Source organism: Strix uralensis, chromosome 32 (genome assembly GCF_047716275.1).
Source record: "Strix uralensis isolate ZFMK-TIS-50842 chromosome 32, bStrUra1, whole genome shotgun sequence".
Taxonomy (NCBI): Eukaryota; Metazoa; Chordata; class Aves; order Strigiformes; family Strigidae; genus Strix; species Strix uralensis.
In genome coordinates this window covers 2,886,666-2,914,119 of record NC_134003.1, presented here as the reverse complement: position 1 = coordinate 2,914,119, position 27,454 = coordinate 2,886,666, and the positions used below count along the sequence as shown (strand labels likewise).

The 27,454-nt window shown below is 53.5% G+C and overlaps 1 protein-coding gene across 12 annotated transcripts; it reads left to right on the top strand.

The window, feature by feature from the left end:
- The first annotated feature begins 1,295 nt into the window (after nucleotides 1-1,295).
- ARNT (aryl hydrocarbon receptor nuclear translocator) lies at nucleotides 1,296-27,380 on the top strand. Of its 12 annotated transcripts, none has more exons than XM_074852948.1 (24): nucleotides 6,966-7,075; nucleotides 9,249-9,360; nucleotides 10,606-10,650; nucleotides 11,838-11,882; nucleotides 14,437-14,481; nucleotides 15,729-15,780; nucleotides 16,867-17,080; nucleotides 17,231-17,444; nucleotides 17,529-17,594; nucleotides 17,707-17,806; nucleotides 18,214-18,279; nucleotides 18,758-18,843; nucleotides 19,281-19,357; nucleotides 19,523-19,657; nucleotides 20,120-20,194; nucleotides 20,991-21,142; nucleotides 22,842-22,952; nucleotides 23,158-23,236; nucleotides 23,605-23,728; nucleotides 24,271-24,370; nucleotides 24,995-25,094; nucleotides 25,353-25,512; nucleotides 25,941-26,092; nucleotides 26,604-27,380. In XM_074852948.1, exons 1-24 carry the CDS (start codon nucleotides 6,983-6,985, stop codon nucleotides 26,691-26,693), a joined length of 2,493 nt encoding a protein of 830 aa, XP_074709049.1. In that variant the 5' UTR covers nucleotides 6,966-6,982; the 3' UTR covers nucleotides 26,694-27,380. The 12 variants fall into 12 exon arrangements, with proteins under 12 accessions (XP_074709052.1, XP_074709054.1, XP_074709056.1 ...); XM_074852947.1 differs by having other exon boundaries at nucleotides 6,967-7,075; nucleotides 24,995-25,145; nucleotides 25,941-26,083; XM_074852951.1 differs by lacking the exons at nucleotides 6,966-7,075; nucleotides 15,729-15,780 and adding an exon at nucleotides 1,296-1,404 and having other exon boundaries at nucleotides 24,995-25,145.
- Nucleotides 27,381-27,454: the final 74 nt, after the last annotated feature.

Here is a 27,454-nt window from a genome sequence, read left to right as displayed (position 1 = left end):
CTCAGCCCCGTCCCGCGTGCGCCGCCTGCGGCCGCTCCTTACCTCCCTGCGGACAGACGGACGGACAGACGCCGTGCCCCTCTCCCTGCCCCGCTGTCCCCGGTTCCTGCGCCGTCCCCGGCTGCGGGTGCCTGCCCGTCACCAGGGCTTCATGAATACTGCAGGAACGCGGCGGCGTCGCCTTTCAGACGCTCCCAGCGATGGGGAGAAACAATCCGGCGGATTAAATTCTCACCCGCTCTTTCCAGCGCCCCCTTCGCCCGGCTCCGGGGTCCCGGCGCGGGTCTTGCGGGGCCCGACGGGGGTGAGTTGGGCAGCGTCAGGGAGGGTTTAACCCCAAAGCGCAGCGGGAGCTGGGTCCTCCCCAGCTGCGAGATAATTTAGAGCTGGTCCTCGGCTCATTTCGGGGAAAACTCTTTGAAGTTGCGACTCTTTGGGCTTTGAACCGAGCCGCCCGTTTGGCGCTTGCGAAACGGCTTCACAACAAGCCCCGAAATGGTTTAAACACCAGAGAAATCCCCCCCCTGCCCCTCGGGTTTCTTTATTTCCCCCCCCCCAAGAGGACAAAGGATCCCTTTGAGAAAGGGCGTTATTTTACAGCGAAGCTTTGCCACCACTGCGAGTGCCCCAGGCTGGCGCGGGGTGGTTTTTCCAGTGTTTTTTTAGCAAAGGCTGAGTTTTGGGGTTCTGCCGGTGCCCAGCGCAGGGGAAGGGGGGGCAGGAGGGAAACCACGCCCGGAGTTGCCCCATCCCGGGGCGCCTGGCAGGACCCTGGGGTGCGGCGGTGGCCCCACGCCCTGTTTTGGCCCCTGCTGTGGTCACGGGGTGGCTGCGGGGTGAGACCCTCGACCTGCAATTAGCCCTGATTAGTGCTTTACCGGTGCCCCCCCAGTCCCAGTCCGGACCCAACACCCTCTTCCAGTCCCAATCCCAGTTCCAACCCAAACCCCAGGCTGAATCCCAGTCCCAACCCTCAGCCCAGTCCTAATCCCAGTTCCAGTCTCAGCAGGATTTTTGCCCTCCGACAAAAAAAACCCAACCCGTGACGTCACCCAACCCGCCCTTTAACTCGCCCCACGCGCGCCCCTCGCCACACCCCCCCGTCGTAGCCACGCCCTCTCCCGAGCCACGCCTCCCTCCCGTGTAGGGGCGGGGCATGGCTGCGCTCACCCTACCCTGCTGGCCGTGCCGGCGGGCTCTCTCGCTCCGCCCCCCGCCCCGGGATCAACCAATAGGAGCGCTGCGGCTCGTCCCCGCCCCGCCTCTCCTGGCGGGCAGGTTTGGCTGCGCGGTAGCGCAGAGGGTTTTCCTGTGCCGCCATCTTGGCAGTGGCGGCGCGGAGGGAGGCGGGGGGCGGGGGGTGCCTGCCCGTGCCGGCCATGGCAGCGACCGCCGCCAACCCGGGTGAGCCGGGGCGTCGGGGGCGGGCGGGCTGCGGAGGGACGCCTGGGCTGCGGAGACACTGAGGGGGTGCTGGGCCTGGGGGGCGAGCTGGGGGGGCCTGAGGGGGCCCTAGAGCGGGCAGGGGGCTGCTGAGGGAGGCAGCGCTCGGTGGAGGGAGGTTGGGCCGGAGGGCCGCGCTGGAGGGGCCGGTAGTAGCCGCTGCTGGGCTCGCGGGGGAGGCCCGGGCTGAGCTGGAGGAGTTTTGGGGTGGGTCGAAGGTGTCACCCGAGGCTGGAGGCTTTCGAGGAGCTGGGTCAGTGGGGTCGGAGGCTTGGTCGGGGGAGGCGCTTTGGGGGAGCCCAGGGGTGTTCTGTGGAGGGTGGGGGGCTGGGTCAGGAGGCGCCTGTGGGAGGGTGGGATGGGGTGGGGGACACCCGTGAGAAGAAGGGAGGGGGTCAGTGGGGGGGGAGGGTGCTGAGGGAGCCGCCTTGGCGGCTCTGGGGGGGTTTGGGGAACCAGCCTGGTTGTCGGGTGGCAGAAACTTTTTTAAAGGAGGCACTTCATTGAGTGGCAGCCTGGTTTGGAGAGAAGGGGAGCTGGAGTGGAGAGGGAAACGCTGGGGGGGGGCTGTTCTGTTGGGGAGGAAGACGCTGGTGCTTGTCTCGGCTCCCCGAGCTCCTCCGGTTGGCGTGGGCCCCGCTCTGGGGTACCTGGGGCTGGGGGCTGGTTTCCATCATCGCCCTCCTGGCAGGGAGCAAGCGCTGCGGGGGCTCGCCTGTGTTTATTGTCCTGAACGGTTTATGGCATTTGTAGAGCCTTTTTTTTTTGCGGTATGTTTAATTGAGGTTTTCTTAATTGGTAACAGACAAAATCTGATGTGCTGTTTCGAAAAGGATTTTTACAAATCTCCTCTCCAGCTCTTTTTAAACTGCTGAGCTGAATAGCTGGTGCATAACCAAGGGTGTGAGCGCCCGTCAGCAGAGAGCAGAATATTCTCTCAACTTTTGCTCTCAGGTTGATAACCAAGGGGTGACTCCCCGTTCGGAGGAAGCTGGAAGTTGGTGATATTGATATACACTGAATCTTTTGGGATTTCTCGGGTTTTTGTCTAAATTGCTCTGAAATTAGTATGTAGCTGGAATAATCCAGTGTCTGTGAAGTTGTAATGGATTTAAAACGTGGTGACTGAGATCGGAATTTGAGCTGTGTTTTTTTGGGGTTGGTTTTTTTTTTTTGGCTTGTGGTTTCTGACTATTCTTGCTTGTGGCTTGAGGCTGGTGAGGTCTTGGGTCGTGTGACATGTTCAGGTTTATGGAGGACTATTCAATGTAACTTCTAAAGGACGATTTTTTTTCATTCTAACGATATAGGAAGCTTTTGTGGCTTTAAATATTGAGAAAACATGTTGGGTCGTTTGTCTGTGGTGATTCTGAGGCGAGGGTGCAGAACTGGTGTCTGGAAATACGTGGTTGTGGTTTCACATAATGATCTGAAATTCTTCAGCAATCAGAAGTTAGACATGGGGTGTTAGAAAAAAAAAAAGGAAAATTATTGATTCAGCTTAGCAAAAATATATATCTGACATGGAAACTGTCAAAGTTGTGATCCTGTCCTGCAGCAAAATATGCTTTTGGCTCACAGCAATATCCCATGAAAGAGTGAAATTATTCCAAGTAGTAAAGTTTTAGTCATGTGTGCTGGTGGTGCTGTGGGCTCGATCAGGAAGTTCACTTCTTCTCCTGCCAGCGTAGTGCTAGACCAAGGTTTTTAGTTTGGTGAACAAAGGATGCGTAGCTCAATGCAAAGCAAAAAAAATGCTGTTGCTTGGGGTAGGAATGGAAAATGTACGTTATGAGCCAGCTCTGTAAGAATCCAGTGAAGGAAAAAGGAAGATACTCGTTCTGTTAGTGTATTGCAAAGTGTTCGTGTAAGTGGAGCCTTCGGAGTTGCACGATGTTGTGCATAATAGGAAAGTTTTAAATTCACAAGGAAAATAGAAAGAACTTTCAACATCTGTGTTAAATATTTATAACTATGGGCAGACTGACTGACCAATATTAGCTTGGCCCTTTTAAACGGGGGGGGGGGGGAATATTTACAGTCTGCGCAAGCATCATATACATAGAGATTATTAATAAAACAAATTACTTGTGAAAATTCTTCTTTAGAAGCTGGGTCCTCTTTCCTTTGATGTTGAAAAACGGACTGCAGGGCTCCACTGAACGCTGGATAATGCCCCCAGATACGCTGAATGGCCTCCCAGCTTCAGCAGGCTGTGGCGGGAGATGGGCAAACTGACCACAAAAATAAGTTGGAACTTATTTGTGTGTTCAAGCTTACTGGAAAAATAAGTTGGAACTTTTTAAAGCGTTCAAACCACGGCTTGTGTTCAGTGTCGTGCCATCCTGGGCCTGCTGTCCTTCCTCGAAATGCTCCACGGGCAAAGCAGGTCGCCTCAGAAACCTGTGAGAGGTAGATAAAGCACTTTTCTGTTTTCAGCTAAACTTACTGAAAAACAGATCTGCAAAAAGACTGAAAAATAAATCTGCAAAACCTTTCTGCTCCCTCATCATTGTGAGGGTGAGGTGAGCCACAGCACAGTTCCCTGGTCATATTTAACTGAAAAAAGACTTGAATTGTGAAGAATGCTGGATTGAAAGCGTTCAGTTATGCCAATTTAAGCGAGTTTTGTGTGTTCAAATCTCCCGGTTAGGAGTGAAGAGAGCATAGCATCCCCTAGCCGGGAGGAAATATGAGGAGGGGTTAAAAAAAGAGAAGTGGCTTGCCTTACTTGCAAGTTTTAGTATTAACTTGGATTATTAGGACACTTTTCCAGCTGGCTGGATGAATATGATTGATCAGCCTCACTTCAAACATTTACTTTTATGCATAGATGGTTTCAAACACTTGAAAATGGAAGATACATTCTTTTCTATGTTTTTTTACTTAATTTCTGTAATGCTTCTTGGAGAAGGTTCCCAAGGGAATGAAAGCGCTGAGCTGGCCTTGCACGGGAAGTTCAAACAACCTAAAAAAAAAAAAAACCACCCATCTACTTAAAAAATAAATCTCTTAAATGTACCTGAGACGCAGCCATCGAGACACTTTGTAAATACAAAGCCATGCTGCTCGGCCCGAAGCCGTTGGGAGTGAAATGCAAATATTGGTTAAAGTAGCACGCTGCCTTATCTTAGCAGCTGTTCTGTGCTCACAGACCTGCTCTAAACTTCCTTGGCTTTTGGGGGAGCTCACTAATGGTTAAGTTTAAACTGAATCTTGCTGCGCTCAACCGTGCTGGCCGCTGCTGAGCCTGGTGAACAGGCACCATCTGCTGAAACGCTCCGCAGCAGGAACCGCCGATTCGGCTGCGCTTGGACCGTGCCTGGCTGCAGCAGACTAAGGGGTACAATAAAAATGCATTTAAGAGCTACGGCAGGCCCATCTCGTAAATCACAGTTTGGAATATTTTCTGTGACTTTATTTCTGAAGCTTTTTCACTGTTGAGACGCCAGTACTTGCAACAGAGCCCTTCCCAGGAGAGCTGGGCTGGAAGCCTGGCTCGCGATGACAGTCCCATCTTATTCTGTTCGGGGCCAAACTCTTGGCTGAGTTGTGCTTGTGCTTGCAGACTTACGTTCAGTTACAGATGAAGATCTGTAATTTCTCTGCTGCTGCCTCTGCTTATCTCTTCTGGCCTTAATTAGGTTCAACACATGTTAAAGGTCAGCAGGGATTGATTGTGGAAAGGGCTGGCCCAGACCCAGCACGGATGTTGCTTGTGGCAGCAGTGTCTCTACGAAACCCACCCTGCCCTCTGAGATAGGTCGACTGGGACTTTTGGGGGCACATCTGGTTTTTGAAGAAACCACTTTCAAGATGAAAGCGAACGTTTGTCCTGTTGCTCTTACCATTGATTGTTTCAAAGGAATATATTCAGTGCCTCTTTCGTTACTTTGGAGTAGTTGAAAAATGTTGTTCTCGCAGCTCTGGATGTCGGTATGTTGAGTCAGAGCTAAGCAGCCTGAGATCTGGGGACCGCTAGTCGCTGCTTCGGACAACTGATGAGCAGCTTTTCTGGTCGCCCTTTCTGGTGACTTAAAACTAAAGTTGTGAAACCGGTGTTTCGTCGGCGATCACGTCCCAGGATTTCTTAGAACCAGTTGACTCCGCGAGCTGGGTCCTCGGCTCGGGTTGCCTCTGGCTATTCCCATCTTGCCTGTTGGGCTTGGAGCCAGTGGCTTCCAGGGGCAGCTGTGGAGGGCTGGCTGTGAAGTGGCAGCTTTTCTCTGGTGGGTGTTTGGGCCGGGGGATTTACCGAGTACGTGTGCGCTGGAGACGCCCTCGCCGCCCCCCGCTGGCGTGTGCGGAGCCGTCGGAGCTTGCCTTGCCAGGTTGGGTTCCATCAGTTCCACGCTGACCTCGGATAATGTTGCCGTACGGCCCGTGTTTGGATTGGGGGAAAGCGGCGGTTTTGAAAGGAAGCTTTGCATTTGTGTGAGTGTCCTAGGAATTCTGAGAGGGGGAAAAAGCTCTTCCCGCCCCATCATCCTCCCCCATGCTCTCCCTATTTTTGGGGTGAGGATGTAGTAGAGAGGCCAGTGGGTCATGTGAAAGAGCGCGTAACCATTTTGATGCTCTCCCTCGGTACACAGAACAAAATATTACCAATTTACCTTACCCAATCTCAAGATATGTTATTTTCTTCCACGTGTGAAAGGGCACGTTGTACCACGAGAGGGGAAACGTTTCCGAGTAGGAAGCTGAAGCGCGAGGTGAAGCGGTTTCACGGTGCGACGCTGCTGCGAGATGTTAGTCCACGCGGCCGGCTCCTTGGAAAGAGCAAAGGCCTTTAAAAACAAAGACGCCCTCCCTCCCCCTCAACCTATTTAAAAGTTGATTTGCAGAGGAACAGCACAGTGTCACTTCCTTCCCCTGCCCGAAAGCGGAAATTCCTCTCTCCTTAATAAAATGATTATCTGCTGTGCTCCAGAAACTATTTCTGTTCACACCGTGGTGTTTAAATACGTATGTTGGGAAGCCAGAGGCTCCTCGGGAAAAGGAACAAACCCTCTGACCTGGTTTACTTCCACTCGGGGCCGTGTTCTGCTAAACAAAGACCTTTGGTATCAGCCCTTTCTGCACCTTGGGTTAGAAATAAGGGAAGGGGCCGGGGTGTCCAAGTGATCCGAAATGGAGCGGAGAGGGGAAGGGGGAGGTGTGTGGTCCCAGCGTGGAGGATGGAGCCAACCTCCGTTTATTTTAAGTACATCACATCAGCTGACTTGACTTTATCACACAGGGACCGATTTCCCAGCAGAGACCTTATGTATTCACATGTTGAAAACCACTAACCTCAAATAAGCTGCTGTCTTTTAAAAATTTTTGTTTCCATTCCTGATTCTTTGTTCTCAGCTGGTCGTTGGGGTTTGGTTTGGTTTTGTTTTTTGGAAACTTCAGAGAAGTGCTGGTGTTTTGCTGTAGTTAGTGTTGAAATTGGGTGTGCTCGCTCACGCTGTTGTTTGGGACTGTTGTTGTTGGCCCCTTCAGCTGCCAAGCATTGAGCTGGACGCTTATTCCATATTTTAGTCACCCCTGGGAAATGCTATGGACTGGCAAGGAAGAAACTTCTTCAGCAGTGCCAGCCGCTCGGAGGAAAACAAATCCATCAGTAAAGGCTAGCAATATTCCTGTGGTAAAAGTTGTGTTGTGGGTTTGTTTTTTTTTTTAAGAAATACCAGAAGTTTTGGAGCACGTTTTCTGAGAGCCGGAGCTGCCGCCGCGCTCCAGCCGCGCCGCAGAGGCCAGCTCGGGAAGTACTGCTTAGGTCAAACTGCTCCTGGCTTGAAATCTGGCTTCTGTAAAAAGACTTGTTAAACCCAGATGTATCTGTGATGTTGAAAATTAGGGGGGTTTTCTTCCCTTTCTTTCCTGGTGTTGGGAATACACAAGGCTGCGTTTTATGTTCGATGAGGTGAGACGTGGAATCCAGGACTGTTGCACAGAAGCTTGCTGTGGCGCAGCTCTGCTTTACTTGTCGAGCAATATCCTCGTGGTCTTGGCTAGGCTGAGATTTGACAGCCTCACAGCTTAAGCCCCGATTTGTTGCCGTATTTGTTAAACCTGACTTCAATTCTTTGCTTTGTCCCACCGGTTCTGGCAGCGTTTCATGCGTAAGCAGCTCTCGGTGTCGGTGGAGCCCTTTGCTGTGGTTTGGGAACACCAGCAATAGGCTTTTTTTGCGTGTGTTGGGTTTGGGGTTTTTTTTTTTTTTGGTCCCCTCCGCTTTGATAACGCAGAAGTGGTTTGTCTACCTCCAAGGCACTCCGTGCAACTCGGATTGCAAAGGCTGTGGTGGAAACTCTCTGGCTGAAGCAACTGTTGGTTGCAGTCTGGCAGTTGGTCAGCAGCAAACTTAAAAAATTGCAACCATTAAAATGAGTACAGAGCTGACTTATTTCAGAAACGTGAAAAAATGCCTTATAACTTGTTCAGAAACCCCGGTTCTGGGGCAGATCGGTCTGTGTTAACGCAGAAGGAGGTTGAAGGCGGCTCTCATGGCAGCGTTAGGCCGTGGGCTCGGTTTAAGCCGTGCTGAGCGAGCTCTGAACGGCAGAGCCTGTTAGGTCTGCTCTGAGCAACCAGGATTAGGCACCAGCCCTGCCTGAGGAGCGCGGCGCTGAGGCGCAGCGTCTGCGATCGCTGCTTCCAGGCGTAGGCTCTCGGCTTGCGGGGAGGGAGAAATCCCAGCTCGTGTCGCTGGGAGCTGCTGGGGAAGCGTCTGGGGAGGGGAAGGGGGTGTCTGCAGTGCCTGAAGGGGGGCAGGGGTGGGGAGCCCAGCTCCCACCCGGCCGGTGAAGCGGTTCCGCGTGTGTGCGGCTGCGGGGAGAGCCGAGGCTCTTCGCTTTCATTGTGGAAAAAACCCCGTAATGCGGAACAGGCTTGGGCCTGCCATCTGGCTTGGGAGGGCAGCGCCTTCAAGTTCTCCACTTAGGTTCTTCTTTCTTTCTTCCCCATACCCCATCAAGGGCTTATCTTCACGTCTCGAAGTAGGCCTTTTATCTTCTCACGTGTCATATCTACGTGGAACCTCTCGCCGAAGCAGCACTGCGCTGTTGTGTGGCCTGGTCTCACCAATTCCGCCCTTCTTCAGAGCGTCACCTGCCTGCTTCACCCCTCAGAGAGCATTGATTAGATTTCCTACTGCTTGTGCAACTTTTTTACGTGTAAAACGCAGGGGGTTTGGCTCCAAGCCATCGCGCTGTGTGTCAGTTTTTCCCCGACACGACGTTTTTTCGCTCTGGGTGCGTGGCCAGTTGTGGGGGCGCGTAGGCAGAGGCTGGCAAACAGGTCGGTACCGCCGAGGAATGGAAATGAGTGTCTGAAAGATCATGGTTTTTAAGGTGCCTTATGAGCCTTTTGGTCAATTCTTTGTCTCTTAGATTGGGAAATAAACCCTCTCCAAGAGGCAGCGTTAACGTTATTAGGCGAACTCGCAAGTCTCCCCTCCCCTTCCGCGTGCTCGTGCAGCTAGCATATGAGAATGGGTTCAGCCCCCACCCACCATCCCACCGGGCTCCTCCTCTGTCTAAAAAGGAGACCACATCTTTTAGTTTAGTGATCTAAGCTTTGGAGCTTATGAAAACCGCATGTGCTCCAAGCTTGAAATGGACCCTTAGCGCAGGCTCTGGAGAGGCAGTAGATGAAAGGCCCAGAAGCACACATTGCACAAAACCCAGCCACAGATGCTGAAATGCACTCGCTTTTAATGGGAGCTATATGTGGAGAATACCCCACCCTCTGAACTAGAGGGGGGTTTGACGTAATACTGGTTTATTTTGTGGCTTTTTTTCCACTCTCCCGTTTAGAAATGGCATCAGATGTTTCCTCGCTGGGTGCAGCCGTCAGCTCGGGGAACCCTGGGCCGGGCGCACAGGCCGGAGGAGCCATCGTTCAGAGAGCCAGCAAGAGGCGTCCCGGGTGAGTGTCTCGCTTTTTCTGGGGAGGGGGGTGTGTAGAAAGTGTATTTTTGAGGAAGCATTGTTCTCTTGAAAGAGCGGTCAGCCTTGTGACGAGGAAACTTGTCGACTTCTAAGCAGAGACGTTTCCTGGTTCCCTCAGGTGTCCAGCCCCTTTACTTTATGCCAGTCATACGCGTTAAGCCAGGTTCTGTGTTCCGCATAAAAAGAGGGGATTAAAAAGCTGAGTCGCACCTCGCAGGAGAAGAGGGGTGCTCCCCAAGGGTTGAGAGTGAGCCAGGAGGCACTGGAGCACGAGACGAGCCATCGCTGCGAGAGAGGTAGAGGAACAGAGAATGTGAATGTTGGGGCTTACTCAGACCTTCGCAACCGGGCCCTCTCTGGGAGAGGAGGGGGGAAGCCGCAGTGTGCTTGTGGTAGGCTTTTTGTTTGCTAAAAATGCCTTCGCAAATTAAAAGGATATTGAGTGGCTGCTCTTAAATTCCTGGCACAAGAAATTTCCTCTTAATTTTCAAGCTAATTAAAATCTTTCCCTGCCCCTCACCCCCAGTCACTCAAACTTTCCTTCACCTCCATTTGCTGATGCTCCCACTCCCCTGCAGCTCCTCCCACGCTGTCTGCTACTTGTTCCTCACACTTCATTTACCAACACGCACGCTGCTGGGCTGCATCTACACGCCAGTTTTCCACCCCGAAAGGAAACGCAGCGAAAAGCCTTTCCTCTGTCCTCCCACATACACACTTGTGGAAATGGGTTTTTGACCCTGTTCGAGCAAACACGGTGACGTTGTCTGCTGTTGAACTAAGGACACTAACTACACAGGTCACCAGACTGAACTTTAACTCTTGAAGTATTTTGCTTTTTTTTTTTTTTTTTTTTTTTTTTTTTAAATGCAACCGATCCAAGGTTTTTGGGTTGGGAGTGCTCCGCCTGTAGGCTGTCAGTCGGTCCCCGGTGCGGTGAGGAGCAGTTGTGGAGATCCGGAGCTTTCAGAACAGGAGGTTGTGATGCAGCGGGTGCTCCACGTGGGCTTTCTGTCTTTTGAACTGTTTCCTTGCCCTGTTTCTGATGGACACGTAAAGGAAGTCCCCTTCTAAACTTTATAGGTTGTTTCACGTTAGCCCCTGGGATTACTTAAATCTTCCTCTCGGGAATCATCTGCATCCCTGTAGGCACAGATGGAAAATCCACCTGTAAAGGCGAAACCACTTGGTTAATAATCATCTTCTTGCTTCTGTTTTTCAGGCTTGATTTTGATGATGATGGAGAAGGAAACAGTAAATTCCTCAGGTGAGGGAGAACATCGCACCCAGAAGTTTCTGTTGTGCGGTCTAGGGGTGTCTGTGTGTCCCCCCCCCCGAGCAGGAGCTTGCTGCCCACAGGGCTCTTCCTCTCCAGCAGCGCAGCGGGAAGCGGGGTCTGCAGGGGACGGTGTCCCGTTTCCTTAAACTCTTCCCTTTCTCTAGTCAGCAGCTTTCCTCCATCTTTGCAGCTGAGGCCAAAGCCAAGCTGCTGTGCACGTGGACTCTGTGAGTCCAGAGAAGGGGCTGTGCCTGGGCGGGATCCTGTGACTCCCTTGGGCGCCATCTCACCTCACATCTCCCGGGTACGCCCCGTGGCGAGACGAGGTCAGCGGAGGAAGCGGGTCCTGCGAGCCCTGGGCTGAGGGGGTGCTGCAGAGCTCCGCTGTGTTCAGCATCTCAAAAGGTTAAATAGTTCCATGAATGCTTCCAGCAATCCGCTGGTTGTTCCAGCGCAGCGCTGTAGGAGCACTGCTGCTGGCCAAGCCTCTGCTGATGGGAGAGAGAACTCTTCTGCCAAATAGATTCTCGGTACAAGAGCAAGGTGCTGAGCTTTTGTCAGTGCCTCAGACACGCGTTGCTTGACTCTCATCTGTTGTAAGGATGCTTCAGTTCCAGAGACATCCTTGCTCCCGAGGAGCTGGCGAGGCTCAACTATCTCCTCGTGATCCATGTGGAACGCAGAAGAGTTGGAAGAGCTCGTGTCACTTATTTGTAGTCTCGCTGCGTGGTTTAGGATCGGACAGCTAATGATTTGGGAAGGCCATATGTTACGGTCTTTTAAAGACGACTGCGGAATGGCTGGGAGATGATAACGGCCCTGAGGAGTGTCGGATTTGCCTGCTGAGATCCTTGGGATGAGGGTCTTGATTGGGCTAACTGTGTCTTCAAACCTATTTCTTTGTGTGTGATTGTGCTTAAATTACTGAGTGTGGTGCCACTGTCCTTGGTAAGAATGTGATGTGGAAAACCTCAAGGTGATAAATGTAATTAAACTGTAGTCTTTTAACTAGATAAATGAAGAGTTCGGCTCTGCCTGCGCACAGCAGTTTGCCTTTTTAACACCGGGCCTTTTTTTGGTGTGATTTATTAAACCTTGCTCTTCCCTCGGTGTCTTTGGGAAAGAAAGAATTGTAAACGCTTTAAGAACTTTTCCTCTTCTCCCCCTTCTCCTAGATGTGATGATGACCCGATGCCAAACGATAAAGAGAGATTTGCCAGGTAAGAGTCGGCTGTGATCCAGTTTTTGAAGTTTTCAAACCACCTTAATGTAAGAGAGACCCTGCAGCACCCTTCTAACTAGCGGTTAGATCGTCTGTCTTTGAAGGAAGCTGCACCAAAGGATCCAGACATCTTCCTTGGTGTTTTTTGGACCAGTTTGTTATAAGTGTGATGAGATTACATTCCTCTTTTTAAACATTTCTTTCAGTTGTTGCCTTGGACTCTCATTCTTTTCTCCTGCTCAAGAAACTTGCAGAGATGCAAGTTTCATGCTTCAAGTTTTACTTGAACAGGGTTTCCTGGCAAATGTTGTGGTTTGTGTGTTTTGTGGGGGAGTTAGGCGGGAGCTTTCTCTGTAAATGGGGGATTTCCTGGAGATCAGAGTGCACAGTAACATTATAGGCGATATTTTGACTCTGATTGTTTCCTCGTTGGTGTCTGAAAGTAGGTCTGTACCATCTAGTACTGGGACTGACCGCATGGTGTTTTTACAACTTTCTGAAGCCCATGGAAGTCAAGTTTCATGGTTTTATTTTGTGTTGATGTGTAATGTTTTTGCCAAAGTGAGATTCTTCCGTGTATATTCCGAGTGCTGTGGATTCCAGGTGTCCCCTCGGCGTGAAGGCACATCACACCGTGTCTTGTGAAGAGGCAAAATAAGCAAATACAGACTAATGGGCGAGATGCTACGCTTAGCGGCTTGTCTGGGGGGGGTCTGACTTCGGGAATTCCTGAAATTGGAGTTAAAATTCAAGTGGTTGAGGACTTTGGGGAAGGGACTGCCCAGCGCCTTGTGTCAAGGAGCCTGCGGGTCAGCAGGGCAGATCACGGCGCGGGCTGAGCCAGGGACAGTGGCGGGCGCCGGGGCCTTTCCCTGCGGTCCCACTGAGGTCACGCGCTGAAACCAGCGGCCTCGAAATGCTTTGGAAATGCCTGTTCTGTGATGTTTCAGCCAGAGCTATAAACCTGTGCCAGAGTCTCAACGCAGAGAGGCAAAACAATTGCAAAGCCAAAATTTGGGGTCACCGTCACGCTGTTACCTGCCAGAGGGCTGGCAGGGACTTCTAAACGGGGGTTCTCCAGCTTTTTCGGTGATTTAACTTGTTCTGAAGGCAAGCAAATTAGAAATGGGTTTCCCAGCCCACACTGAATAACTTTTTTCCCTAGTGCAAGTCATAAGCTCTGGGAACGTAAGGTAGCGCAGACCCTAATAATACATTTAAGCACTAAGATGATGCGAAATACCAAAAAAGCACATGCTGTAGGCACGCGCTACGGGGCTGAACAGCTTCGTGGCCCCCCGCAGGAGCGGGCTCTGGGCTCCCCGTGACCCCTGTTGTGGCGTGGTAGGGGAGGAAGGTGTGATCAGAGAAACAAAACAACCCAATGTCGCTTCTGAGCCCCTGGGGCACCAGCAGGACCTCTGCGCTCTGACGTAGCGATTGGCGCTTCCCGTTACGGGCTCAGGCTGCGAGGACGGTGGCAGGAGCTGAGGAGCAGGGACAGAGTCACCCCGGGAAGCGGCTGTAAGAGAAGCGCGGCGCAGCCCCGCTCTGCGCCGTGCCCCGCGGCCTGCCCGCACCGCTCGGAGCCGTTACCCGGGACCGCTTGTGCCCTGCTCCTCCCAGCTCTGGCAGCCCACGTTTTCCAGGGCGTTCTTCCCTCCTCGGATGACGTGAGGCAAAACAGAGCGTGGAAGTGAACATGACCACTGTTTTTAAAGTGCTGTACTAAACCCGTTTGAAGTGGAAGGGCACCACAGCTAACGCTCAAAGCACCTCCCGGACTCCATAAACCCCCAGCGGCTGTTCCAGCTGCTCAGCCTGGGGGAGGTTGCCGCCTGCCTTACCGGGCACACGTACCTCCTCCCTTCCTGGCGGTAGCTTTTGGGGCATTATTTGTTTTCCAAGGCAGCCAGACCTCAAGGAGGAAAACTCACCAGCCTCTGTAAAACCAGGTTTGCAGATTCCTCTTCTCAGCAAACAGCGCGTGCAGGTTGGTGGGGAATGTCTGTGCCTCTGTGTAGACGCCCCTGTGTGCTCTTTGTCGTGCAGCCGCCTCGACTGTGCTCTCCCCAATGGTGTTTATGTAGCAGCGTTACAAAAATATGTGTTGTAAGCTGTGAATTTTACACTGTTTGTGGATTTGGGGTTTTTAATCTGCTTTTCTGATTTGTTAATACTATTGAAGAGGCTACTGATTTTTTTTTTTTTTTTTTTTCCTTTAAAGTGTAGTTTGATGTGACTGGGACCCGAACTCCCAGTTCTGCCATTAACCTTCTAATCTTGCGCAGAATAATCTGCACCTGGGTTGTCTGTAAACCAGCTCCCCCTTGCCTATTCTACAGTCTTGGTAAGCGCCTTAAAACTTCCAAACAATGCAGATAGGCAGCCCTTTCGTGTGTAACGTTGCAAACTAATGACTGCTTTGTTTTGTGGGACTGCTCCTCTGCAAAACAGGCCTGTCTGTAGGCTGGGTTTCCTAGTACATCTTCCCATTTTTCATTTCTTTAAACTTTTTCCATTTTAGCTTAGATCGCTGATTTTATTTTTAGGTCTGATGATGAACAGAGTTCAGCGGATAAGGAGAGACTTGCCAGGTAGGAGAATGGAGATTTCAAGCATGGACAAGCAGAGTATTTCCTTTCCTTAATGTTTCTCTAGGCATCACTTCTCTTTTTTCCCCCCTCCTTCCCTCATCTGCTGCAGTAGAGGACTTGAAAGTGAACAGACTCCTGGAAATCGCTGTGTAACTGGAATTAGGAGGGGAAGGGCATTTGGCTCCCAGAATGTGGGGAATACACAGAGGATTTGTTTGCCAAAGGCCGCAGGGTAGAGCCTGGCGGGGCGTTGCTTTCCCTGAGCACTGTAGCTTTGCTAACCTGTGCTAAATACAGTTTCTCTTGTGCTGGATCAAGGTGCCAAGTGGCCTCTTCTCGCCTTGGTCAGGTTTTGTCGGGGGAAGGCTGTTGTACTGTCAGAGCAGACATCAGAAACTGTACCAGTTCAGTTCTTTCCACCCCATAAAACCTTCCAGGAGAGGTGGTGTCCTGTGCATTGCAGTGATTTAAACTTTCTGAGAACAAGATGATCTTTTTTTCCCCCCAAGTTCCCGTTTGTAATTAACGAGGGACTGTGGCTGAAATGACCCAAGTGATCCCGCGTGCTGCACCGTTAACGCGCAGCCGGCGCTGGCTGAGTCCTGCGCTGCCGGGACGGCGCTTCCCCGGCTCTGAGCGTACCCTTCCCTCTCTGCAGCTGCAGAATAAAAACTGCTTGAATCCTCCCCGAGGTTTTCTGCTGCTCGCCACCCACAGCTCGTTACTGCTGCAGAGCTGAGGGTTGCTAATTGATGAAGAACAACTCGTTTTGTGGCTTGCTGTCTCGCAAGCGTACCCCGTCTGTTCCACCCTGGGCTCGTTCTTAAGCAATGCACAGGACTACAAAGACTCTCGGGTGCTGAGAACGCCACGGTTCTGGCCAGTTCACGGCCTGCTGGCCGGTTTAAAACAAAAAATAACCCCCAAACGCAGCCTTTCCTAACTGCAGTATTGCATAGCTTAAATATTTGAGGAGATAAGGAAGCCCTAGAGGTGGGGCCCAGCAAACAGCAGCGCTCTTCAGGGCTTTCTCTTCCAGTGAAGCAGTGGCCCTTTCCTCTGTCCCCAGCAGCCAGTTGTTGCTGTCATGCAAGAGCCTGTAGTAAAGAATATTTGGCAAGTGAAATGTCTGGTTGTTTCCCAGTAGCCTTTGTAGTGAAGGTAGCTTCATTTTCACACTTGAGCGTGTGTGTTTGGAGAAAACTGAGCTAAAGGTGAGTGTGAGAACTGAAGCACTTCTCTTTCAGAATATCAGTTTCTTGCAGCAAGGAGCAAGGTCACTGAGTGGTTGCACACCTGGTAGTGATAAATGTTCCGTTCTTGTTTTTATCCTCTTTCACTCACTTGCCTGTCTGTGTGCCTTCCGACACTGTCAGCTCATTTCATTTCCCACCATGTGCTTCCTTGCATCTGACCCATCCTTCTGGGTAGGAAACCTGGCTTTTAAGTTCTGTTTTGAAAAACCCACCTTAGTAACCCAGTTAAACTACATATGCTGGATAAAAAGAACCAAACCAAGTTCTGGTCTGATCTCAGGGGGTTGGCGGGGACTGTGCCCTGCGAGCAGGTGTAGAGAAGGTGTGTGAAGAACCTCTTTAAGGACTGTAAGTGGACAGCACTCGCCGTGGTGCCTCTTCACAGGCCTGTGCGTGCCTGGTCGATGGTCCATCCAACAGGGGCCTTGATCTGTACAGAAACCAGGTGTTTATCCCCTCTAAAGCTCTCCCTCCTGCCATCGCACTGTAAAAGGCTCTCAGGGTAACTGAGAAGTATCTTCACAAAGGCACTACAAGGTGAGACTCCTCTGTTGTAATTTAGGTGCCCGAGTCGTAGCTGCTGCCCTGGCCTCCTCGTAGGGTTGTTGGAGACGCCCGGGTGTCTGAAAGGTGCTGAAGGGGATTTGATTCCTCCTCAGACAAACAGGGTGGGATGAGTCGCCTCAGCCTGTCTGCACCAGTGCTCTTTAACAGCGAATTTCCTCAGTAAAGTGAGGTGAACCCCACTTTGAGAGCAGAGGCCGTGGTAAAGGAAGAAATCCTTTGGCTTGCTGCAGTGTTGTGGAGCTGATGGGGAAGCTTCTTTCTCTGCTGAAGTAGCTCAGCCTAGCTCGCTGCCTCCACCAGGGCACCGATGTGACGTAAGAGCGAGGCGCTTGTCCGCCGCAGAGGTCCAGCTGTAGACTCTCCTCCTTGCACTTGTTCCTGCGTTCCTTTGTGCACGCCCAGCATGTGAGGCGCTTGTAGCCCTTCTAACTCCTGACGACCCTGATGCATCTCTGTGTGTTTTGCACTCTGGCCTTGTGGAAGCGTTGACGTGGGGAAACGGCTGAGGCTTCTGGCCCGTTGGTGACTTCGTCTTCCTCCTCTCCTCCCTGGCCTTTTGCAGGGAAAATCACAGCGAGATTGAACGTAGGCGGAGGAACAAGATGACCGCCTACATCACGGAGCTGTCGGACATGGTGCCCACCTGCAGCGCCCTGGCCCGCAAACCAGACAAGCTCACGATCCTGCGCATGGCCGTGTCTCACATGAAGTCCCTGCGCGGCACGGGCAACACCTCCACTGACGGCACCTACAAACCCTCCTTCCTCACTGACCAGGTCTCGGCTTGATGCTGCTTTGTGGGAGACACTGCCATCGGGGGGGGAAATAAATTGTGGGTGGGGGGAGATGGGTGCTGGGGTGGGTTTAGAGGGTGTCGCCGGCTTGGCTCTGGAGTTAAGAGCGTGTCTGTCTGTCTGTGAACGCAGGAACTCAAACACCTGATCCTGGAGGCGGCCGATGGCTTTCTGTTCATAGTGTCCTGTGAGACCGGGCGGGTGGTCTACGTCTCCGACTCGGTGACCCCCGTCCTGAACCAGCCGCAGTCGGAGTGGTTCGGCAGCACCCTCTACGACCAGGTGCACCCCGACGACGTGGGCAAGCTGAGGGAGCAGCTCTCCACCTCCGAGAACGCGCTGACAGGTAAAGCAGCCCAGGGAGGGCTCGGCGGGGGGCGGGCAGCACGAAAGCCTGCGGTGGACTTGGATTAAAACCTTCCCTTTGTAGAAGGAACCAAACCCTGGTGTCTTTCTAACAAGGATCCTGCAGCCCCCCCTGAGAGTGCATCGAAAGGTACCACTGGTGACACTTGTGTCCTGCTAGTTTCCTAACACGTTACCTGGTGCCGGCGTTGCGGAAAGGACTCGCGGCGCAGCAGCGTCTTGGTTTTGCGTCTTTTCTTTAGGTCGCATCCTAGACTTGAAGACGGGGACTGTCAAGAAGGAAGGCCAGCAGTCCATGAGGATGTGTATGGGCTCGCGACGCTCTTTCATCTGCCGGATGAGGTAATGAAGAGATTCTTGGGGAAATCCCATTTGAGCCTGAAGCTGAACTGGCTCCCTGGCCCCTTCACGCTTTATTTCAGCCTTTTTTTTGCTCGTTCTGAGGTAGATGTGATATAACATGGCTGAGCTTTCCACGCAGTGCTAACAGTCAGGTTCTTGAGGTCTTTCTTTGCCCTGGGCTAAGACAGCGTTCCGGGCTGTTGTAGAAGATCCAGTTTCAAGTAACAATTTGTTTTGACCCCATGTGTCACCTCCCTTGAAGTCTTTAGAAAGGGCTTTTCACTTGGAGATTCAAAGGTTCATCCCCATTTAGAGGGTGTTTCCGCTAATTCAAGAGTGTCAGATTGTTTTGCTGTTGACCAAGAAAGATAAAAGCCTTTCCCCTTGTGTTTCTGACTCTGGTACAGGTGTGGCAACAGCTCGGTGGATCCAGTCTCTGTCAACCGTCTCAGCTTTATGAGGAATCGCTGCAGGTGAGTCGTACAGGAGCTACGGGCGGGCACATTGCATCGCTGGGAACACAAGGAGCTGCAGCTCCGTCCCCAGCGTGGTGGGGACACGCTGTGGGGAGCGTGTAGGGGAGGCTGATACAGCTCATGGGAGTTCACGTACCCCGCTGGTACCAGAACCAAAGTACCACTCTGTGAGGAAGATAATCCTGGGGAAGATTAATCTTTATTCCAAGATGGGGTTTGGAGGCAGTTTAACACCACGTGTTCTTTACGCTGCTGTTGTTGGGCTCAGGTGTATATTGTCCCTTTTTAATTTGAAATGGAGAGAGATTCCAGCCTATTCTCTCCTTGAACCTCTTGCATTTACATTCAATCTTTGTTCTTTTTTTACCCTAAAGGTGTTCTGTGGAAACTTTTTTTTAAAAATACAAGTAGAAACCTTGCCTCACCCTCCCCCAGTTTAACATACAGCACAATCAGCCTGTTTCTCTCTCCCAAGGAACGGCTTAGGCGCAGCAAAAGACGGCGAACCTCACTACGTGGTGGTGCACTGCACGGGCTACATAAAAGCCTGGCCCCCCGCAGGTAACCGCTCGGCTGCAGGGTTCTGTTGTGGCTGGTTTTAAGCGCGTGTGGTCCGAAGTTGTCTGTTCTGTGCTCTGAACGTGCCAGCAAATGCTTTGCAAATGTATCTGTCGCTTTTTTCTTGTCTGATGATCGAACTGGTTTTTGCTGCTGCTGGAGCAGAGGTTGTGTCTCCGCGCAGCAGCGGTGCTGTGGAGGATGCGAGTGAGGCTGCGCTGTCTGATAGGCTGGTTTGCTAAAAGTTAGATGTCTTAAACCCTTCTGGTGGAAAAAAGGGCGAGGGGGCAACTTAATTTACCAAATCACTTCATGGAGAAGGATATTGAATTACAAAACGGGGTGGAAAGATGTACTGACGTCAGAACTGCCTGTCTTTTTCCTCTGAAATTAGCAATTTTTCCTGCGTTAACCTTGCTGGAATTTTTTGCGCTCCTCAGGTGTTTCCCTGCCTGATGATGACCCGGACGCTGGCCAGGGCAGCAAGTTTTGCCTCGTGGCTATTGGCAGGCTCCAGGTGGGTGGCATCTCTCGGTGGTCCAACATTGCCTTGTCCTGAAAGTCCACAGAGTTAAACTGCTCTGAAGACGTTCCCCGGTGGCCACAAACCCGCCTGCAGGGCCGGCCGGGAGAGAGCAGCTCTTGCAGGGGTCGGTAACGCTGTCCCTGTCTGGCCTTGCAGGTCACCAGCTCACCCAACTGCACGGACATGAACAATGTTTGTCAGCCGACAGAGTTCATCTCCCGGCACAACACCGAAGGCATTTTCACCTTCATAGATCACCGGTGTGTGGCTACGGTTGGCTACCAGCCACAGGTGAGAAGATGGTAGGAGCTGTCGCAGAAAGAACCGCTGGTCAAACTTCCTTTTCCCTCCTCCCCGTCTCGTACGTCACGGCTCTGCTTGTCTAACAGATCTGATAAAACAATGCCCAGGGCCTAAACCAGGCCTGTGGTTCTTCTCCGCCAGTTGCTTTTTCATGTGCTTTTCTCAGTACTTTGATCGCTGGAAGGGTGGGTGGCTCTGGATTATGTCTAATGTCAATTAAGATCATTTTTGCCTCTGTTTGAGTTGGAGATCAAACATTAGTCAACCGCTGTTGTGCTTCTCTTCAAAATGCAGCACGCCAGCTCCTCTGCTTGGGTTGTGTAACAGGGATTTGGGAGGGGGGAGCGGTAACGACCTGTCCAGAGGGGAATTAATGGGGCAGACCTGAAAGGGGGAGTCTGCCTGCCAGATGAACTGACTTGATCTTTCCCCCGATTCCTTTAAAATCAGGAACTTCTGGGGAAAGACATTGTGGATTTCTGCCACCCGGAAGACCAGCAGCTTTTGCGGGACAGCTTTCAGCAGGTAAAACCCTTTAGCTGCCACTTTGCATGCGGCGTGGTATTCGGATCGGAATCTGTCTTGGTTCTTGCAAAGCGATGAAACTGGTTGGAAAACCAAGAGGAAAAGAAACCTTAGATATTTCTCCTTTGCCCAATGGCAAACGGTGACAGATACAGTCACGTAACTGTAAATGTGCAAAACGAAACAGAAGCATCTGATGTCTAACTCTTGAATTCATCCTCTGGCTGCTAGCCCAGTCTGCTTTTAGGGCCAGAGACGTGGCTCCAAAGTGCCTACTTGAATGCCATGCTTCTGTGGCTGAAACACTGGTTCATCTCTAGGGCCCAGCCCAGTGCTGCGGAACTCGAAATGGATGTGGTTTGCTTGCCCTGTTGTCGTTACTCTTATTTCTGAGGGCGTTGGACTTGTGGCAGGGCAGGTAAGACTGCCCCTGTGCTTTCATGACTCCAAAAAGTAGCTGCTCATGTCCATTTGTGCAAACAGCTGGAATCAGAAGCAACAGCATGTGCTTCATTTACTGGAGGCTTTTTCATACATCTCACCAGTGCAAAGAGATAAGAAAAGTGGAAGCCAAAAAGGGGATATTAGATTCCCCTCCCATGTCGCTCAGGAGTCGAGGGAGCCGGAGGGAAGAGCGGCAGCGCCCGTTAGCTGGGGCAGACCGCGACACGGTCTGGAGGTGTTGAGGCAAAGGGCCATCACGGGGTTTTAGCGGGGGGTGGCTTGTGCTCAGAGGCAGGTTGCTCTTCAACACCTTCTTTTATCAGGTACTACTGATGGCATTACGTTTTTTTAGGTGGTGAAGTTAAAAGGCCAGGTTCTGTCAGTCATGTTCCGATTCCGATCCAAAAACCGGGAATGGCTCTGGATGAGAACCAGCTCCTTTACCTTCCAGAACCCCTACTCGGATGAAATTGAGTACATCATCTGTACCAACACCAACGTCAAGTATGTACATGGAAATGACTTGCCAACCACCAGTGCTAGCACACGAACTGCTGGGATCTCCTCCCAGAATAACCAGCAGCACAGAACTGCGGGAGCTTTGGCCTCTCCCCCTCACCAAGCTTTGCGTAGGCCCTGGAGAAATCGCTGAGTCCCGTGAGCGCTCTTTTCCTGGGCCGTGGCAGGCACTAGAGGACTATAAAGTGCAAGAAATGTAATTCCTTTGGCTGTCTCGGTTGTGTGGCTTAGCGAGCTGCCAGCGTTGGGCTCCAGCAGTGCCTCTTTTAACTCTGGTTGCTGGAGCGAGTCTCCTGGCTGCGCGTTCGCCTTCGGAGCTAATGTCAGTGCAGTCGGCCTTTGGCTGTAGCTCTTGGGCTCCTGCGGCGGGGCAGGGGGGCAGCTGGTCCGGAGGGCGGCTCTTCCTCGGAGCGGGGCTCTGCCACTAGGGGTGGGGAGCAAACACTTATTTTTCTTTGCTGCTGTAGTTTGTCCTCGGACTCGGAAGCGAGCTCCAGCGGGGAGGCTGCTTTCACTGCTGCTCTCTTCTTTCCCCTCTCTTGACTGTTCGGTGGGTTGGGAGTGATCAGAGCTGCTCTCTCTTCCCATGAGTGAGCTCCAGGCCCCCTACAGAAGAGCAGCAACTGGGGAAAAAAAAAAAAAAAAAGCCTGCACATGATTCCTAACTGCAGGCTTGGTGGGCGCAGCGAATGGCGTCTCTCCAGCCAGGCAAGCGGAAGGCTAGATTGCTTGTGAGCTAGTGAAAAACTGGGGGTTTTTGGAAAGAGGCAAAGCCCTAGAGCGGAGGTAGCACGTCTTCCCTTCCCGCAGCTGGCAAACTGCTGCTTTCTGATGAGGACGTATTAAGGGTTGAGCAGTGACAAACCCTTCTGGCTTTAAAGAGCGGTGGTCTGAGCGCAGGGCTGAACCCGATGCGGATCTGACACGGGCCTTAATTCCCGTCCCGGTGCTAGAGAGATCTCTTTGAGCTCATCCATTCCACACGCATCCATCCTCACATCCATCCTGCGCCTTCGCAAAGCACGGCACGAGTTCAGACCAGGCGAGCAGCGGTCTGGGTCTGCGGGGGGGTGAGGTGCATTTTATCGATGTGCAGCTTCGCCAGGTTTTCCGTGTTGTTTCATCATGGAGATCAGGTGCTACGGAAGCAGCAGCTTACAAAAGAACTGTCGAGAAAACGCTGGATTTTTGTTCCTTTCTTGTGGGAGTTAAACATTAACTGACTTCTGACAGTTAACAGAAGAGCATAAAGAACTCCACCAACGGCTTGGGCTTGAAACCTAAAACTGCTGGTGGTCTCTGCATGCTCCAGCTCTGGAGTGTCTGACGTAGAGCTGAATGGAAAACCTCGGGGGTTCTTAGGTTCCTGCAACCTTTGCTTGTGCTTTAAGGACAATGCAGATCTGCCCGTGCTCCTGGTGTAGGTTGTAATCGCTCCCCTGCTCAGTGCCTGAGTGGGAGGGGGCAGAGCCCTTGGGCTCGCAGCCGGTAGCGTTGTGTTACATGACACCCCCCCTTCAGAGCCCGCGGAAGCTGAGTGGAAGGATCCCTCACTCGAACAGGTTTTACAAAAGCAAAGCTTCCAACCGAGACAGGCGCGCTCTCCTACACGCAGTAGCCAACTGTTTGCTTTCGTTTGGTATTTTTTAAATATTTTTTTTTTCTTTCTTTCTTTGCTTTAAAGGAACTCGAGCCAGGAGTCTCGGCCTGCCCTGTCAAACTCCATGCAGAGGCCCCAGCTGGGGCAGAGTGTCAGCCTTCCCCTGGAGATGGGCACGGCACAGCTGCCCGCAAGGTCAGGAGGTGCTCAGCTCCCTTTACCGTGCCTCTCTCGCTGGTTCTGCCCTCCTGTCAAATAGCCTTCCTACCCAACCTTTCCTCTCCGCAGCAGTGAACTCCTCTGGGCTAATGAATCATTGGTGTAACCACAGAGTAGCTGTTCCCTTGGCAATCGTTTTTAGCAGCCGGTGTTCTCCTGTTACAGAGACTTTCTATTTTAGGCAGCAGCAGCCACCACAACAGACAGAGCTGGAAGTGGTCCCGGGAAGAGAGAGCCTGTCTGGTTACGACCACTCACAGGTAAATCAACGGGGGGTTTGGTTACTCCCTGCATTTGCTGTCTGGCGTTATTTAAATTACCTTTTGCTGGGCCTTTAAAGGTGGCCGCACGCGATTGACTTGAGGCTGCTGAGAGTTGGGAGAGGAAGGTGATCCGCTTCCTGGGCTCCCATCCGCCCCTGCGGGCTCCTCCCGGCTGTGCTCGATGCTGCCAGCCCGAACTGGCCACGCAGTCCCCGTAAAACACGCAGGAGCCCGGAGAGGAGCCCGGAGAGGAGCCCGGCCTCCTGCGCGCGAGGCCTCTGCCCGCAGAGCCCTCGGCCGTTCTCCGCGAGGCCGCCGCCTCCTTCGTGCTCGAGGTACTAACGGCTCCCGCTTGCCTGCGTCAGGTTCCCGTTCAGCCCGTGGCAGCTGCCGGCCCGGAGCACAGCAAGCCCCTGGAGAAGGCAGAGAACCTTTTTAATCAGGAGCGGGACCCCCGGTTCAGCGAAATCTACAGCGGGATCGGTGCAGGTAGGGAGTGCTGGGGTGCGGCCAGGGGCCCGTCGCCTCCCTCCGAGCGCTCGCCGCTCTGTCCTCGGTCACTCAGAGCGGTGCTGGCTGCGGGCCTTGCAGAACAGAGCTGGTTTTGAGGCTGGGTGGATGATTCCTGTCCGTGCTGCTGTGGCAGTGGATCGTCCTGCAGCGGCGTTTCGCTGGGGAGGGAGCGGGTGTGGAGGTGCCTCTTGCTCTGCTCTCGCCGCCTGCCTTAGTCTGAGCCTTCCCGCTTGTCCCTGGAGAGCGGTTCCCTCTGTCCCAGTCTGAGCCCTGAGCGTGGTGGATGCTCTAACCCCAGAGAACCTTAATGCGAGTTTATTAGAAAAATGGAGAGGAAATCAAATTAAACAGGCTTTTACAAAACCATCTGGAGTCCGTCTCTGGATAAGGAGCAGCCGTGTTTGCTTTGGCTCAGAGCAGTCTCCCCTCGCACGGGCATGTCTCTCGCAACCGGTTCTGGCCCCGTTCCTGCTGCCGAGACTTTCCCAGCCCCGCAGTGACCCGACCTCTCTCCTCAGACCAGAACAAAGCCATTCCTGCCAGCTCGGTGCCCGCCAACCAGCCCCTCTTCACGCAGGGAAACACTTTCACCCCGTCGCGACCCGCCGAGAGCTTCAGGTGAGGCCTCCTGCTCTCCACGCGGCCTCGTGTGCGTTTGGTCCTGCCCTGCCGTCGCTCCCCTCCCCTTTGCGTGTCCCCCCGCAGCAGCGGAGTGTTCCCAGCCGCGCTGCAGGGCAGAGATTGTCCGGAAACGTGTTCCTGTGGAGCGTGCACAGAACGTACCGGGGGAGCCCACCCGGGTGTTGGTTTCTTTGAGGGGTGGGGGGAGAAGGGCTCCTGCCCCCCTGCTCCTGCCTGGTGCCACTCTGCTCCCGCTCCGGGGTGCAGGAGCTTTAGGGCCCGGCGCGGTGCCAGCACTCGCCCTCATCCTTATCTCCCCGGCTGCTGGTAGCCCCCTGCCCTGCTGCTGGCCCAGGCTCGTCGCAGGCCTCTTAGCTTAGGCAGGTACCTCTTAGTACCTCTTAGCTTAGGCGGGAGCCAAAAACCGAGCCGGGTGGGAGTAGCCGTGCCCACAAACCCCGCAGCTCCCGCCGGCTGCGTCCCCGGCAGGGCAGTGCGGTGGCCGCTGGCACGTGAGCAAAGTTACTTGGCGTTTCTGGGCTTGTTCCCCCCCCTCAGTAACTTGCAGGGGTGGTGTTTGTGCCTCCTCGTCCTGTTTGTGATACCTGGTGCCTCTCCCAGGAGCAGCAGCATGGTCCCTCCCGTGAACATCATTCAGCAGCAGCCCTCGTCCGCGGGCCGGATCCTGGCGCAGATCTCGCGCCACTCCACCCCAGCTCAGGTCAGCGGAACCAACTGGGCTCCCGGGACACGGCCGGCGTTCGCGCCCCAGGTAGCAAAGCCTGAACCTGCGGTGCAGGCCCCGAGTCCCCGCTGCCTTCCAGACCCTGCTCGCCCTCCAGATCGACCCGCTCCGACTCCAGCGAGCGGCGGAGCCGTGCTGGGCGCCCCTGTGCTTTCCCCTTCTCGCCCTGGCTGGGCCAAGCTTCCGAAGAAACGCATCCCTCCTCTTCCTCTCCCGTTCCCTGCTCTCTTACAGCAAGTGGCATCCCAGGCGGTGAAGACTCGACCCTCTTCCTTCAGCATGGGGACTTTCCAAGGCACCCCGTCCTCCTTCAGCCCCATGGCAGCGCCTGGCTCCACGGCTTCTCCCACCGGGGCCGCTTACCCCAACCTCACCGGCCGCGGCACGGCCTTCGGTGAGTGAGGCTCAGGGCGCTGGGAGGGGGGCGGCAGCAAAACCCCCCTCAGAGGAGAGCGTGGGGCAGACGCAGCCTCAGGGTGACGCCATCTCCAGCGCCTTGCGTGCGGGGAACGCCCGGGCGGAGGGTGCAGCTAAACCCCTGCTTCGGCTGACGCTGCCTTTCCCGCCTTCAACCGCCGTCCCAGCACGAGGCTCCAGAGCAGATGAATTTTGAGCCGTTTTACAAACCCCTCTGGGATTCCCCTGTGTTTGTTCTTGCTCTGCCCCCGTGACAGTTTAGTGGCTTTTCCTGGAGGCCCGATCCCACCCCGTTAACCACCAGGCGTCACCCAGGGCGCCGCGCGTTTCCCGTCCCGTTCAAGGCCCGTGGGAGCCCCCGCGCTGCCCCGGGACTCGTTTGCTGACTCGTTCTCTGTTAAACAGCCGCCGAGGCAGCGCAGACGCCGGCCCCGTTCCAGGCGCGGGCGACCGAGGGCGTGGGGATGTGGCCGCAGTGGCAAGGACAGCACCACGGCCCGGCGTCGGGGGAGCAGCACGTGCAGCAGCCGCAGCCAAGCCAGCCTGAGGTCTTCTCAGTAAGACGGTGCTTTTTTAACCTCCCGAGCGAGGACTGGCCTGGGCCGGGCTTGTGGGAACGAGCGCTCTTTGCTCGCCGAGCGTGGGCAGCGACCGCCCAGAGCTCGTCCCTCTAGTTTGTAATAATCTGATGAGGTCTAAAACCTGGGAATAACCTGACGGAGCTGGAGAAGAGAGAGCAGAAAGGCCTCGCCTGGGCTTTGTGGCTTGGTCCCTTGTGGGATCAGCGTGAATCTACCCGCGGCTGAAGGAACCCTTCTAGCTCTATTAATAACAAAAAAGCCAAACGCCCCCCCAGTCTCATAAAGCCAAGAGGGTTCCTGTTCTTCTTGCGACTTGCTGCCCCCTGCTTTCAGAGGAGTCGGTGCAGCCGCTGCTTATGACTTAAATTTGCTGCTCTCTGCAGGCTTGGACACAGCCCTTGGGAGGGTCGGGGCCGTCCTGGCGTGCGGCAGCTCCCCGACGCGATGCTGGAGGCCGGGTCGTAACTCTCTCCTTGTCTCCTCGCAGGACATGCTGACGATGCTGGGAGACCAGGGACCCAACTACAACAACGAAGAGTTCCCAGAGCTCAATATATTCCCTTCGTTTTCAGAATAAAATAAGCCCCGAGGGAAGCAAATTGTAGCTCCATCAAATATCCACGTGTAAAGGAAAACACCCAAGTTTTTTTTTTTGTTGTTTTTTTTTTTTTTTCCAAAGACTGCTGAACTTTCTGAACACTTCCAGCCTTCCGGAGGACGGGTGGCAGAGGAGGACGTTGTGGTTTTGGGGGTCTGTTCACCCGGAGGCTTCAGGACTCGAGTGCTGCGGGAGCCCCCGCGCTCCCCCGCCCCAGACCCCGCGTGTCCGGAGCCGCTCGCCAGCGGTTCTCGTTCTGCGCGCTGGGCCGGGCGCAGGGTTCCTGTCGGGGTTACAGACAGCCCCTCCAAACTCAGAAGGTGGCTTTTACTGTTTTTATTTCAATCTTCTATACCGGGACTCTTTTTCTATAAAACACAGAAGTATTGTAACTTTTTAAATATTGAAAGAAACTCTTCCAAGCGTTAACCCTGTAGAACGCGGTTCTGGAGGACGCTTGCGCAAGAACCTTCTCGTCGGCCGCCGTTCTCCGCGGAGGAAACGTGGTGCCCGTCGTCGGGGGGTTGTTTGTGGCTCCAGCCAGGTGCTTTATTTGGAGGTTCCCACCTCGGCGGGCGCCCGGTGTCACCCAGAAACTCCCTCTGGGCCCCGTTGTTGGTGTGAACGACGGGATAGTTACGAGCCATAAAAAATATTCTCTGTGTAGCTTTGTTCTCGCTGCAGCCCGTGGTCTCTGTGCTGCCGTGAACCAACGTTTCAACAGGCTTTTTTGGGGGGGG

What these genes read in the sequence shown, in the direction of transcription:
- ARNT (XM_074852947.1), top strand. Translation starts at nt 6,983, where the DNA reads ATGCTATGGACTGGCAAGGAAGAAACTTCTTCAGCAGTGCCAGCCGCT. An exon ending in ACGGCACAGCTGCCCGCAAG is followed by an intron (nt 22,953 to 23,157) that starts GTCAGGAGGTGC and finishes TTTCTATTTTAG; the next exon opens with GCAGCAGCAGCCACCACAAC. An exon ending in GGCCGGCGTTCGCGCCCCAG is followed by an intron (nt 25,146 to 25,352) that starts GTAGCAAAGCCT and finishes GCTCTCTTACAG; the next exon opens with CAAGTGGCATCCCAGGCGGT.